The sequence below is a fragment of the Dipodomys ordii genome, unplaced genomic scaffold (assembly GCF_000151885.1).
Source record: "Dipodomys ordii isolate 6190 unplaced genomic scaffold, Dord_2.0 Scaffold61, whole genome shotgun sequence".
Classification (NCBI taxonomy): Eukaryota; Metazoa; Chordata; class Mammalia; order Rodentia; family Heteromyidae; genus Dipodomys; species Dipodomys ordii.
The window spans coordinates 8,009,419-8,024,108 of NW_012267277.1; the positions used below are offsets into that span (position 1 = coordinate 8,009,419).

A 14,690-nucleotide genomic window follows, 5' to 3' on the forward strand; every position below is an offset into this window, starting at 1 on the left:
ATCAAAGACCTTGGAGTAAAAGCAGACATTCTGAAAACATTACAGGAGGAAATAGGAGAAACCCTAGGTCTCCTTGGCGCAGGCCAAAATTTTCTTTATAATAGAGACCCGGAAACACAACAAATCAAAGAAAGGTTGGACAAATGGGATTGCATGAAGTTGCAGATCTTCTGCATGGCAAAGGACATAGCTAGCAAATCAATAGAAAGCCCACGGATTGGGAGAAGATCTTTACCATACAATGGACAAGGGTCTCATATCTAAAATACACATAGTTCTTTTTATGGGCAGCTTTCTAAGTAGTTTTTTGGGTGCTTATTTGTTTTGTGTCAGTCCTGGGCTTGAACTCTGGGCCTGGGCACTGTCCCTGAGTTTTTGTGCTGAAGACTAGCAGTCCACCATTTGAGCCACAGATCAACTTTCATCTTTTTTGTGGTTAGTTGGAGATGAGAGTGTTATAAATAAATGCTGGATGCTAGTGGCTCATGCCTGTAAGAATCCTAGTTACTCAAGAGGTTGAGATCTGAGGAACGCGGTTCATAGCCAGCTCAGGCAGGAAAATCCACGAAACTTTTATCTCCAGTTAACCAACAGAGCACTAGCCTTGAGCAAAAAGAGCTCAGGGAGAGTGCTAGGCCCTGAGTTCAAGCCCCATGACTGACCAAGAAAAGAAAACAAACTCCCATAGATTTTCCTTCCCAGGCTGGCTTTAAACCAAGGTCTTCAGATCTCAGCCTCCTGAGTAGCTAGGATAATGACTGGTACCCAGCTTTAAGTGCAGTTATTATAAAATATTCAATTCATAGTAAATATTGCAAATTCATCTAAAGGAATTAAAATTGCTAACATGATGGGTGCATTGTTACATCTTTTGAGAGCTTTTCCTATTAAGTGTTCTGAAGCATACATAAAAGTGACAGAAAAATGAACTCTCTTACATACCCATCCCCAGCTCCAATTTTTCACTGTCATTTACCTGTACCAGTTCTCTGACATTCACATACTACATTGGCTATTTTCTTTTATTTTAAAGTAAATTTTATGTAAAGCTTAAAAAAAATAAGTAGCCACATTTTAATTATCACACCAAACAAATTAGTGATTCTTTCATACCATCTTAAACCCCCTTCCACATTTATATTTCCACAAAACATCTCAGAAATACCTATTTTACCATTGGGTGTGTACAGATCCAGACCCAGCAAGGTTAACAGAGAGAATCTTAAGAGATTCTTCATTTTTGGTAAATTCTTTGTTACCCCCGCCCCCCATCTCCACACAGTCTTTTTTTGCAATTTATTTGGGGGAGACCCACTGTTTGCCTGCTACAATCCCCCCATCCTGAATCTGTTTACATTTTCTTGGTGCCTGCTAGTGTGTACTGTGATACAAAATACACTGGACTCCCTAATGTTTATCTTCCCAAAAGAGTTTACCTGAGTCTAGTTGAGCTCCAGAGCTAAAGATTACCAGAGCGCTTGGGCTTGTTACCTTTTTTTGTTTTTGTTTTTGTTTTTTTGGGGGCCTGAACTCTGGGCCTGGGCGCTGTCCTTCAGCTCAAGGCTAGCGCTGTACCACTTGACAAGCCACAGCGCCACTTCCTGCTTTTTTCTTTTTGCTTATGTGGTGCTGAGGAATCGACCCCAGGGCTTTATGCATGCAAGGCAAGGGTTCTACCACTGAGCCACCTTCCCAGCCCTGGGCCTGTTACCTTTTAAAGGCCTCATCAGTCTGGTTCCATTTAGTGTTAAGAGTGTGTAGAGTAAGCAGTAGTAACATGACTTCAGAAACACCACTTGGCCTGTGAGTGCTGAACTAGCATCTTGTATTCATTTTGTTTATTGGCTATATTAGGTGGGTTCCATAGTTCTACTCTGTATTACATCTTATTTTTCTTTATTTTAGAATTTTCTTATTGGAGTGCAGTGTAAGGGAGGTGAGAGTTGCTGTGGCCACCATTCTGGAGAAGACCTTAGACAGTGCCTTGTTTTATCAGGATAAGGTCAGTATCGCTTTGAAGTTTTCATTTTTGCGTTCTGTTTTTGCCAAATGTTCTCGGTGTACATAATAAGAAAGAGAACCTAGAATTGGAGTCTGGGCTTTTTGTCATGTGACAAGCATGAATGCTCTGTAGTGATTTTTATGATAATATAACAGGGCAGAAGGCATTCTGTCCCTTCCTCATGTTCTGGAAATCAAAGTATGCTGGGAGTTCAGGTTTGTTTTTGTCTGCTTCAATATTTTCTCTCCAGAACACCACTGTTGAGAATTTTTGTTAGATCTCTGAACCGAGACTAACCTGAGTCTAGACATTTTAGTCTAGACATGTTGAGCCACCCCTGGCTTTATCTTTCCTCATAGCTTTGTCCTCATCAAAACCTACTGTTAGCAATCAAATCAAATAATGCCATTCATTCAAGGACACTGCCATAGTAGTTCTTCTTGGTCTCTGTTATTTCCCAAAGCTTTGTTTCTCTGCTTCTGAATTTTTTCTTCTTCCTAACCTTATTTTCTACAACATATTTTCTAGTTCACAGTGCCACATCTATGTGTTAAAACAAGCTATGACATTTATTCTCACAGTCCCTAAAGTGTCTTAGGAAAATAAATGGCATACATTGTAAATCTGAATATTCAATGTTATTAAGTCCTAATGAGTACAGCAGTTACTTCCCAAGTTTGCTGTTTCAAACAGCTGACACTACATGGAAAACTTTGAAAAATGTTATTTGTAAAACAAATTGGCTCCTCACAAACATTGGCTGGATCTAGTGTATTTCAATGAACTAAATACAAATTATAGGAATTGCTTCAACTTCAAATGTGGCTTTGCTGTGTAGCCTTGAGCCTGTCCTTTTAGGAGAATGTACCAGCTATATAGTGCCTAGTACTTAGATACTTAATTCCCTCTGCATTGCTTATTCTAGTGTGCACTTTTAGACCAGACAAGCTCAGGAGCTTTACTCATTCCAAAATGAACATACCAAAATATGCCCTTTAGGAGGAAGGTCCTGGGAAACTGACTCACTTCCAAGAATCATCAGGAAGTTTTCCATTAACATAAATATCAGAATCATTGTTCAAACAAAACCTTAGCCTGGATGTATCCAGGTATCTAAAGTTGGTCATTGGGAGCTGCTTCGGACCTTTGAATACCATTGCTCTGAGACACCCTGTGGAAGTTTCCTGAAGTGTCTCAAGAGTCCTTAACATAAGGACTCTTGCTCTGCTTGTTCCTCCCCTTTACCAGACAACCAAAGGAAAAAAGAAGGATTAGATTTAGTGCAGCCTCCATGTTGGCCATAGCACCTACCAGCCTCTTAGATAGAAGAACAAGTGGTAGACAGGGAAGGTGGTGACTCCATTTGCCAAAGCCATTTGCCTAAGTAAATTCTGTCTGATACCCACCTCAATAATGTTCATATTTATTGTTCCCCATAGTGGAAATGATGCCTCTTGCCACCCACTTTATATACTGCCAAGTACTTTGAAAATGAAGTGCTATATAGCTGCTAAATTTTACCATACCTAACTGGTGTGATAGGATGGATGGAAGTCTATGAATGCCACCTTCAGAAGAATAAGCTAATAAAAGTAGTAAGCCTGGTCTTAATGCTCAGGTCACTGAGGAATTCTAGAGAGTTGTCCAAAAAACATTTTGGGTGGGAGGGGAAAAAGAAGCAATGTCATAACCAAAAATGGTTTCTAAACAAATAAAAATGTTTTTCAAAGCTTTCCATGAGGCGTCAGCGGGCTTTCAAGTAAGTTCCCAGTTGAGTCAGTATTGCCGTTGTCATCCTGTCAGGCTGTTGCTTTCCATGCTCTCCATTGGCTTGATTTCTAGCCCCTCTGCCTGTGTCTGTGTTTTATTCTTTGCATCTGTGACTATGTGAAGAAGTAGTCTAGTGGAGGGAGGGATTCAGAAATAGGAACCCAGAACATGCCACCTTTTTTAGACATAGATAAAATTGGCTCTAAAGAAAATGTCACTGCTAGGCAATAAGATCATGCCTTTGACGCTGAGATTCAGGAAATGAAAGTAGGTTTTCCTTTAGTTCTTGCTTATGATACCAATCTTTTGCTGAAAGGTAAAACTGGAAATTCTGTTCTTACTTTACAAAAAGCATAAATCATCTTAACCTGACTGAATTATATCAGTTTCCTTTTGTTCTTAAAGTGGTTTATTTCAAATTAATCCTGTTACAAATGTGTCTTCTTTTTTTCCCCTTTTTCTTTTTGTAATTTCCTTTTTCCTCGAACCAGTTAAAAAGCCTTCATCAGTTACTGGAAGTACTTCTTGCTCTTTTGGATAAAGATGTCCCAGAGAATTGTAAAAATTGTGCTCAGTATTTTTTCCTGTTCAACACTTTTGTACAAAAGGTAATTTTTTCTAATAATCTTCCCTTAGTACAAAGAGGTTATAATCTGAAGAAATTTTATACATGGAAAAATTGGACTACTCAATAGACTCTTTGTGATGTGTGTTTCGTGGTTCTTAAACATCTAAATTTGAGGGTTCATATCACTTACAGGAATTCTTTCTGATAGAGGCAAGTGTAGTTACTCACTGACAATAGTGGAAGCCTACATTCACACCAGTGGTTAACTATAGTAGCTATTGTGGACTAATGTGAGGCTTAATATTCCCACCCCCACATCCCCATCCGAGTCCTGGGCCTTGAACTCTGGGCCTGGGCAATATCCCTAAGCTCCTTTTGCTCAAGGGTAATACTCTACCACTTGAGCTATACCACCACTTAGAGACTTTTCTGTGATAAGAGTCTCAGGGACTTGCCTGCCCAGACTGGCTTCAAACTACAATCCTCAGATCTTAGCCTCCTGAGTTAAGAAAAATTTTAATGCTTAAGTACTTGCTATATTTAACTTACAGCATGCAACAATATATTAAAACTTCCTATTTAGCTAACTTTTTTTAAACAAATGGGCACACTGCAGTGGCTCATATCTGTAATCCTAGCCACTGGAGAGGTGGGGATTGGGACAGTTGAAACTTAAGGCGAGCCTGGGAAAAAAGTTAGTAAGACCTCATCTTAACCAGCAAGCCAAGTGTGCTGATACATGCCGTCATTCATTCAGTTACATGGGAAGCATAGGTAGAAGGATTATGGTGACAGGCTAGTCTCGGACCATGAGATACTATCCAAAAACAGTAAAAAGATGGGAAGCCCGGCAATGGTGACTCGAGTTGAGGACATGGTTTAAGTGGTAGAATACTTGCCTAGCAAATACAAGTTCCTGAGTACAAACCCAAGTATTAGCAAAAAATAAAAATGAGGAAGGATAGATGAAGTTTTTGTCTGAATAAATGTAATTTGTTCCTCTCAATGTCTTGTGACAGCAAGGTATTAGGGCTGGAGATCTTCTTCTGAGGCATTCAGCACTCCGACACATGATCAGCTTCCTTCTTGGGACCAATCGCCAGAACAATCAGGTAGTGACTGCTTTCATATTCTCAGTGTAGTACCCTGATTTTCTCCTGGTTTCTTTTTGTAGAGGATCAATATTTTTTATTTTATAAGTCCCAAGCACTAACTACTACTATGTATGCTTTAACATTTTGAGGAATCAATCACTTTATAACTTCTTTTAGAATTGAGTCTGAAAAAAAAAAAAAAGAATTGAGTCTGATAATAACCCATGGAAGTGATTATCCATCAATCTCCATCACAGTAGGAAGTGTGAGTATCCGGGGAGGAAAAGTTCTGACAGAGAAGGTGAAGATGGAAAAGACCCAGGAAATGGTAGCATTGCTCCTTCCTCCCGGGAGTTAGTAGGAATGCTTTGCTGATCGTTGAAATGCACTTATGATACTGGGTGACTATAAGTAGATGTTATAGGTACAATGCTCTTAATCAAATGAAAGTTTTATAGAAAGAATATTGGATATACCCACACATGACTCTCCTCTGTTTAAAAGTCTCATATGTCTCTTTTCTGTTTGATAGATTTTAAGATACTAATATGAAGTAATGATGTATGCAGTGTATTATGACCTGACACACCTGTTCACTTTGTGGTATTGTCCTTTAGATTCAGTTCAGTAAAATAGTTTCATCCCATTCTCAAGACAAAAAGTACAGCACAGAGGTATGCAGTGATGACAGTCACAAAAACGAATATGTTGGTAGGTCAAGAACTTAGGCCCAACTATGAAGGTTTCAAAGCTAAAATCTTTTCTCTGTGTGCTGTGCATTGTTTGAGCAGAGGTTTCTTTCCTTCTTCCAGGGAGACTTGCCACTTACATTCCTCAGTTTCCAGGCACATCACCCTGCTGCCCCTGGACTCTATTGACACTGATGATTAAACTCGCTGTATTTGTCCTGCACATATAATTAATATTATTTTGTGCTTATAGGACACATTACTTTCGACACATTTTCATTTTTAATATTTCATTTTGTCCTCACAATCACAAATGAAGCAGACTAGGAGATCAGTTATTGTTATGGAGAAGCTGCCTGTATTCACACAGCACAGCAGTTAGCCAAGGAACTAGAAAATACCTGTAAATTTATGAGAGCACTCAGGGACTGAATTGTAAACACAAATGGATTGTTTTAAAATGTGAATTAATATGTCTGGAGATAGTTTAAAAACCTCACTTTTTTTAATATTGACCTCTTCTGTGGTCATTGAAAAATAATCATGGACCAGTCTACCATGAGCTAGATAAAACACCTATGTAAAACACTAATATGCTTTATTTTCTCTGGTGTTAGATACGCCGATGGAGCTCAGCACAAGCACGGGAATTTGGGAATCTCCATAATACAGTAGCATTGCTTGTCTTGCATTCAGATGTCTCTTCTCAGAGGAATGTTGGTGAGTATTGCCAAATCTTTTATACATTTGAAACAAAGAAATGCTGAATTTGTCTAGTATAGAAAGTATCAATGTTTGCAACTGAATGAATATTGTTTCTCACTTGGCTATTTGATACTTGAAGACATTTAAAGTTTTGTTTTAATCATGTTAAACCTCATCTTATTAGTTTGTTATAAGGGAAACTGAGAAAGGTAAATAAGTTTGGTTTCTTTATTGTTTAGTTTTGGGTTGTTTGAACTCAGAGCCTTGTACTTGTTAAGCAAGCAGTCTACCACTTGAGTCACACCCCTGCCTGTATTTGTAAGACTCTAAGGGTTAAAAGTTGTTAATTCACAGTTTATTCAGCACTGCATATAAAAATGAGATAACCCATTCTATATCAGTTGAAGCTTTAACATGGATATTTTGGAGACAGTTATTTGAAGAACAAAAAAAGACTTGTTCAGTTACTCTTTAGTAGCAGCTTTGGGTATTTTCTCATGTACTATTTATATTTTCACCTCTGAAAAATTGTCTTGTGTGGGACTTACTTGAGAGTCTACAACTACAGTTGAAACATATTGCTTTGAAGGAAATAGGTAGACATTTTCTCTTTTAAGGGTACCTTACTTCCCCACTGGACTGAAAGATCAGATGATAAGATTTCAGCAGTTGTGTGTGTGTAATCTTGAGAGCCACATTGCTCTGTGGATATTTGCTTTGTAAAATAACGCCAAGTATGACAGGTTTTGTTTGGTCCCTAAAGCTCCTGGCATATTTAAACAACGGCCACCTGTTAGCATTGCTCCCTCAAGCCCTCTGCTGCCACTCCATGAGGAAGTAGAAGCCTTGCTGTTCTTGTCAGAAGGGAAGCCTTACCTGTTAGAGGTAGGTACTGTGCTCAAGCCATGTTCTCTTCATGTTGTTCTATATGAGGAAGTATCTACTTGTTGCTGTATTTTGCTTCTCACCCTGAAGAGGAGTGTTGTTAAGAGAAGAAATGATTCCTTTCTATGGTTATGTCAAACTCAGAATAAATAGGATGAAGACATATAGGTCAGTGGTAGAGTATGCAATATCTGTTCCTAGCATGTACAAGGCCTTGGGTTCAGTGTCTATCACTAGCATGTACAAAGCCTTGGGTTCCATACCCAGTACCACATACATATGTTACATATAAGAAGAGAATGTTCTTCCTTCCGATCTAATCCTTCCAGTGACTAAACTTCCAAGTCTAGTCCAGCAAGTAGTCCTCCAGAATGTAGCAGGACATAAAATTATACTTCACCTGTTAACATTATCATCATATCAGGGTGAGTTATTCCCAATCTTTTGTTAGTTCCTGATTCTAAACTAGTACCACTTGGAACCATATGTGTTTTTAAATCTAGGAGTGAGAGAAGGCCGCTCTCAGCCCTCTGAGTACAGACTCTGTGTCTGTCCTGAGCCTAAGCCTCCCCTTACACCCAGAGTTACCCCTCCTATGATGTCCTCTTTCTAAAACCTGATTTACATATATGTGAGTGTGGACAGCCTTATCACACTTTTAAATGACAACCACAATGATGTACTATTTTTTTTGGTTTAACATTGTTGAACTCGCAGCAATTAATCTTTCAAGGGCATTTGTCCTTAAAAATTAATGAGTAACTCCTGGGGGGAGAAGGGTGCACATATGACAGAGTTATGCTGCATGCTCATAGAGTTGTAACTGGAAACTGTTTTGTGGTACTGATGTTCTTAAGTCTGTACTTTTGTGTCCTTCCCCCTAGGTCATGTTTGCATTGCGAGAGCTGACTGGCTCACTCCTAGCACTCATTGAGATGGTGGTGTACTGCTGTTTCTGTAATGAGCATTTTTCTCTCACCATGCTGCATTTTATTAAGGTACAATCTCAGTTTAACCTAATGAAAGCTGGTAGCATTCTGTGACATATTAGGAGAGTCTTCCTTTAGTCCTAGGAAATAGCTGGTCATTAATAACATTGTTTTCTTAATTACAAAAGTGATTTGTGTTTATATGTGAAAAGTGAAGAATTAGGAACTCATAATCCTGGTATTCAGTGATGATCAGAAAACGTCTTTTAATTTGTCCTCTATTATGTCCTCTTATTTCCTATTCATATTTTGTAACATAACTGGGATTTTATTGTCTGTAGTTGTATTTTTTTTCACTTAATGTTGTAAATATTTTCCTGTCATTGAGTTATCAGTGAGTATATTTTCTCCTTTCATATACTATAATCTACTTAGCCATTATAGTGCATAGTAATCCTGTAATGACTGTGTAAAATTGTTTTCCAATCTTCATTTTCCCTCCACTGCAGTGTTTTAAAAATCATAAGTAGGGTTTTCTCCCTTTCTAAAATAATAATTAATTTTGAAGCATCACTCATCATAGTAATATCATTCTACCTGCTGGATGCTACAACAGATTTAATTCACTTAGTTCTCAAGTAATGCTATGAGGTAGATAGTGTTCTTACCATTTCATAGCTTAAAGAAAGTGAGTCACAGGGAATAACTAGCCAGGGACCTGCAGCTCATCAGTAGCAGTGGGGGTGAGATGAATCTAGGAATATAGCTGCATAGCTTGTGTTCCTAACTTCATTGCTTACTGCCTTCCTAGGTGTACCTGGAAAAATATTTGAGCACTATTTTTTTTTAGCTTTTCATAGATGATATATTACTAAATTTAAATTCACAAGGCCAAGCCAAAGCCTAGTTTGACTACTACCAGTCATTTTTGTCCCTTTTCCCCACTTTGTCCCAAGGAACAATATTGTCATATTGATAGGTTTCCTTCTGTGCTCTCTATGCATATATATAAATTAGATTCTTCCCACAGAGATTCTATTGCATCAGAATATTTTATCCTGTACTTTATAATAATGATATATGGTAGTTAATGGATTATGTCTTGCAGCTCTTATAAGGAATCCTCTGCCCTCAGCTTTTTCTGTACAGAACTCTTCTGAGGTGATTAAGTCTCCCTCTTAGCTGTTTCCTGCATTTATGACCTTGAGCAGTTTTCCCCTCTGCAAAATGAGAAAAAGACTTGACTTCACATACTGAGAGTGTGTAGTGAGTTGTAGTATGTTATGCTCTGGTACCTTGGAATTGCTGTTAGAATGAAATACCTTCTCGTACCTTAGATGTTTATAAACATTAAGAATGAAGTACCTGGGGCTGGGAAGGTGGCTCAGTGGTAGAGCGCTTGCCTTGCATGCATGAGGCCCTGGGTTCGATTCCCCAGCACCACATAAGCAAAAAGAAAAAAAGCCGGAAGTGGCGCTGTGGCTCAAGTGGTAGAGTGGTAGCCTTGAGCTGAAAAGCTGAGGGACAGTGCCCATGCCCAGAGTTCAGGCCCCACAACCGGACCCCCCCCAAAAAAAACAAAAAAAAACAAAACAACAAAAAAAGAATGAAGTACCTTCTCATACCTTAGATGTTTATAAACATTAAAATGTACAAAGCAATGTGAGTTTTATGAATCTTCTTTTCATGTAGTGCGTTTTAGCAGATGTTTTTATTCAATAAAATGCCTTTGTAATATACTATCCTTAATATTTGCTTGCCTCAATTATTCTATTACCTACACTCACATATTCTAAAAGCAAAATCAGATATGTCCATACATAAATTTAAGTTTGTTCAATAGCTTAAAATTCTCTCCTTTCTTCTTCACCTTCCTTTATTATTGATCAAGTGTCATGGACTATTGAACTAAAAGAGCCTTATTAAAAGTTATTTGTCCCAGATTTAGTATTTAAGGAACCTGAGAGGGGAATTGTCTTGCCTAGAGGCTTCCAGTAATAGAACTAGGGTTTGGTTCCAATAATTTTTGATTACCAATCAAATGGGCTTCCCATTGTAAAGTTTCTGGAATTTTTATTCTTTCCAAACAAATTTCAGAATCAACTAGAAACTGCTCCACCTCATGAGTTAAAGAATACCTTCCAACTGCTTCATGAGATACTTGTAAGTAATAAATGTTCTGATTCACTTACACTTAGATATTTATTAGTATGTGTTTATGAATTACTAGTCCTTCTATTTTTATTTTCTGTTTATTTGATCTGCATTTGTTGAGTCTTCTTCATATCAATTGTGTCCTTCATTCATTACTGATTAGAGATAAGCAGCAGTAAACCTGCACCTGCTTGAATTTAATGAAGTCAGGCCAGAACACATGCAGTAATTGTACAGAGTCAGAGAATGGTGGCTGGCGATTAATCCTTACTGGGGCCTTCCTAGTAAGAGATGAATCTTGCTAAGAACAAATGTTTCCAGGTATAAACTTTAGGAGGTAAATTGTTAGCTTTACAGTCCACTAAATCTTAAGAAGAAGCAATTATGGCTGGGCTCTGAAGGCTCATGCTACTCAGGAGGCTGAGATCTTAGAATCATGGTTCAAAGCCAGCCCAAGCAGGAAAGCTCATGAGATTCTTATCTCCATTAAACTACTAGAAAACCAGAAGTGAAGCTGTGGTTCAAAGTGGTAGAATGTTAGCCTTGAGCAAAAGAGCTCAAGGACAATGCCCAAGCCCTAAGTTCAAACCCCAGGACCAACAAAGTAAAAAGAAAAGGCAGTTATAATGCAGGGGATGGGCGGGGAGAATCAATTACAATCAGCAAAATACAGTACTATTGGAAATAGAGATTTAGAAATACTACGTGATTGGCCTAAAGTCCTTCCTTGGGTAATGTAGGATTTACAGCTGAGCCTTACCTGCCAAATGACTGGTTTTGTGTCCCAGGCTCTCCTCCAGATCCTGAGGAGCTCTGTGAGTTATAAGTGAGAGGTGTGACTAGAGGAAAGAGTGGGAATTAGGTAGGGTTTTAGAAGACAAACCCAAACTAGGATATAAAAGGATTCTGCTACCAATGCCAAAGCATCAACTTCTGTTGGCCACAGGTTATACACAAGGCCTTGAGGGCCAGCTCCCATCTGTACACTGGTTCTGTTTGACCCAAACTGTACTTTTTTCTTTTTTCTGAATTTCCACCAATACTAAAAAATCATGCAATCTAGTCAGTATAATGGCCACCAGAAGCAGTGACCATTTTAGGTGAGGCCTATGTCTGTAGTTTTCCACCATCCTCACCACCACTTTGCATTGTCTGTGACTCAGCCCATTTTGTTCATTGGTCATCTTCCCTGCCTCGATAGTTATATAGCTTACAATCCTGCTCTCCATAGAATTGTTTTTTAAGTAGGAAAATGATGTGACCTGAATCTGGGATAGCAGAATTTCTCTGGTTGGATCTTGGAAGCTGGGATCTGGCAATAATCTTGAGTGTGATACAAGTTTAACAGTAAGGAAGTGGCATGAAGTGAAAGCTCAGGAAGGGACAGATCAAGAGGTACTTTGGGAAGGGAAACTAAATCAAATTCGATAAATGGTATGAGCTGATGTGAGAGGCTAGCACAGAAGCTCTAGAGAGAGGAAGGTCAGGTATGGTAGCACAGGCCTGTAATCCTAGCTATTTGGGAGGTAGAGATCAGAAAGATTAGGGTTTGAGACTAGCCTGGAAAAAAAGTTAGCATTTCCCCTCCTCGATAAGCGAGCTGTGGTGGTATGTGCCTATAATCCCAGCTTCCACATGGAAGGGCTAGGTAGGAAGATCTTGATCCCAGGCCAAAAGTACAAGACCCTATCTGAAAAATAACTAAAAGCAAAAGCTTTGGCTTAAGTGGTAGAATGCTTGCTAGGAGTGCCAATACCAGAGATAGAAAAGAGGATTGTGTTCCCTTTAGATTCCTGGTGCTTAGTAGTATGCCTTGACTCAGAAGAAGCATTGAATTGGCTTGAAATTTAAAAATCTATCATGAATGCCCATCTTTCTGGCTCTTCTTTTGGTCCTAGCACTTTTACAAACTTTAGAAGGACCATGCATTGTCCAAATACATCAGTAACAAACCTAGATAGTTCACTACATTGTTACATTGTTCATTGTCAAAACCCAGACAATATGCTGGTGGCTCACATCTGAAATCCTAGCTACTCAGGAGGCTGAGACCTGAATGAGGATCGCAGTTTGAAGCAGGCCTGGGTAAGAAAGTTTATGAGATTCTTATCTCCAATTATCCGCCGGAAAACGGAAGTAGAACTGTGGCTCAAAGTGGTAGAGCACTAGCTTTGGGCAAAAAAGCTCAGGGACAGTTAGTGCCCAGGCCCTGAGTTCAAGTTCCACAATTGACAAATAGAAAAGGAAACAAAAACATGAAAATAAAGAGACAAATGAAACAGATCCAGCTGTCTGTAACAAAGCAAAACCTTACAAAGCAGCTTTTAGAGTCTGTTGATAGCAAAACTTTTAACATACTTTAGTAAAGAATAAACCTCTTGTCCTTAGGATCCCAAAGTATTATGTCCTCAGCCCACAGAAACTGAATTGTGGAATTGTGAGTCACCAGTGGCTACTACCTAGCCTGTTCCACTCACCAACCTTTGTCTCCTTCCTATCCCAGGTCATTGAAGATCCTATTCAAGTGGAACGAGTTAAATTTGTATTTGAGACAGAAAATGGATTACTAGGCAAGTATGCCTGGCTGAGCCTATCTTCAGTGCCTGTGTAGATAAGCTGTGTTCCCCAAAGCCAACCTGCTGCCATATCTGCTTAGATGACTAATTGGTCCTGTAGATTTCCAGTCAGGGTTACTGGGCTTCCTCATCCTAGCCAGGAAAGTTAAAACCTGAGAATGTGATCTTCTGTACCCTCTTCTACTTCTCCTCAGTAAAGAGTGGCTTGGATCCTTTCTTCAGGTAAAGTTCAGGGGTACTACAACTTTCATACAAGCTATAGACCACCAAAAATCTTTCCGTCCACTTAATAGCCATTGGAAGGGAAAAACCAATAAAGCCTGATTCAGACTATTGTCCGGCATGATGTGTGAATGTACCCACACTACCATTGTCTCAGAAGGCTAACCTCATGTAATAAGCTATGTATTAGGAAAGGGTTAATAAAAACTAAACTTGTCCAACACTCATCATTCACCTTTATTTCCAGCTGATGAATGTCACTTTAGATTTTTCTGTGTAAAGACATGTACTATATGACATTTCTGTCTATAATGAAACATACATACAATTGTGTCACATAAGACCATCCCCAGTAACATGGTAGCCATTTTCCTTTGTGTAAGTTCACTCTGGTGTTCTCCCGGTTTCTCAGAGCATTCCTCTATTGCTAGCAGGACGTGACTATATTAAGAGGAGTTGCAGAGTGTCCTTTCATTGCAGAAAGGAGACTTAAGCTTAAAAAGTTTTTAATAACAATTTTCCAACCCCTTCATTAAGAACAGTATGTTTTAATTAGAGCAGCCTCCAAGCTCTCTGGAACTTAAGCACTTTAAAATGCATAAAAACTGGAACAACGTACTGTTTAGGGGGAAGGGGAGGTTGTTAGTTTTGTTTTGGTTTGGTTTTGTATGGTTGATTGGTTTGGTTTCTTTGAGACAGGTTCTTGCTGTATAGCCCAAGCTGGCCTCAAATTCTTGATCCCACTGCCTCAACTATTATTTATTTCTAAATCTGTAAAATAATTAAGAGCAAATAGTTGAATAGAAAGAACCAGTGTCATAAATTCCTACTTATCTATAACTGTATTACAATTACCCTTCTCTTAGCAGCGTGGTATGTAGAAAGATTTGAATAATTAGTCAGTTGAAATTGTAATTCCATTTTCAGTTCTTTTGAAAGTGAAACTATCACTGCCATGTCTATTTTGTGAACATAGTTAAAGTAGCATTTTTACCCATTAGAATTGGAGAAGTTCTGTTGAGTGAGGCATCACTGTAGCTTTCACTAAGTTATTTCCTGTCCACTTATCAGCATAATTTTCGCAACAGTAGAGCTT

The 14,690-nt window shown here is 38.7% G+C and overlaps 1 protein-coding gene across 1 annotated transcript in view; it reads left to right on the forward strand.

The window, feature by feature from the left end:
* Window positions 1-14,690, forward strand: part of Usp24 (ubiquitin specific peptidase 24) — a 137,399-nt gene that overhangs the window by 113,825 nt on the left and 8,884 nt on the right. The window contains exons 56-63 of the mRNA XM_013022271.1: window positions 1,906-2,002; window positions 4,264-4,380; window positions 5,360-5,452; window positions 6,741-6,843; window positions 7,592-7,713; window positions 8,598-8,711; window positions 10,740-10,805; window positions 13,300-13,366. Coding sequence (XP_012877725.1) covers window positions 1,906-2,002; window positions 4,264-4,380; window positions 5,360-5,452; window positions 6,741-6,843; window positions 7,592-7,713; window positions 8,598-8,711; window positions 10,740-10,805; window positions 13,300-13,366 — 779 coding nt within the window. The remainder of the gene's footprint in view (window positions 1-1,905; window positions 2,003-4,263; window positions 4,381-5,359; window positions 5,453-6,740; window positions 6,844-7,591; window positions 7,714-8,597; window positions 8,712-10,739; window positions 10,806-13,299; window positions 13,367-14,690) is intronic.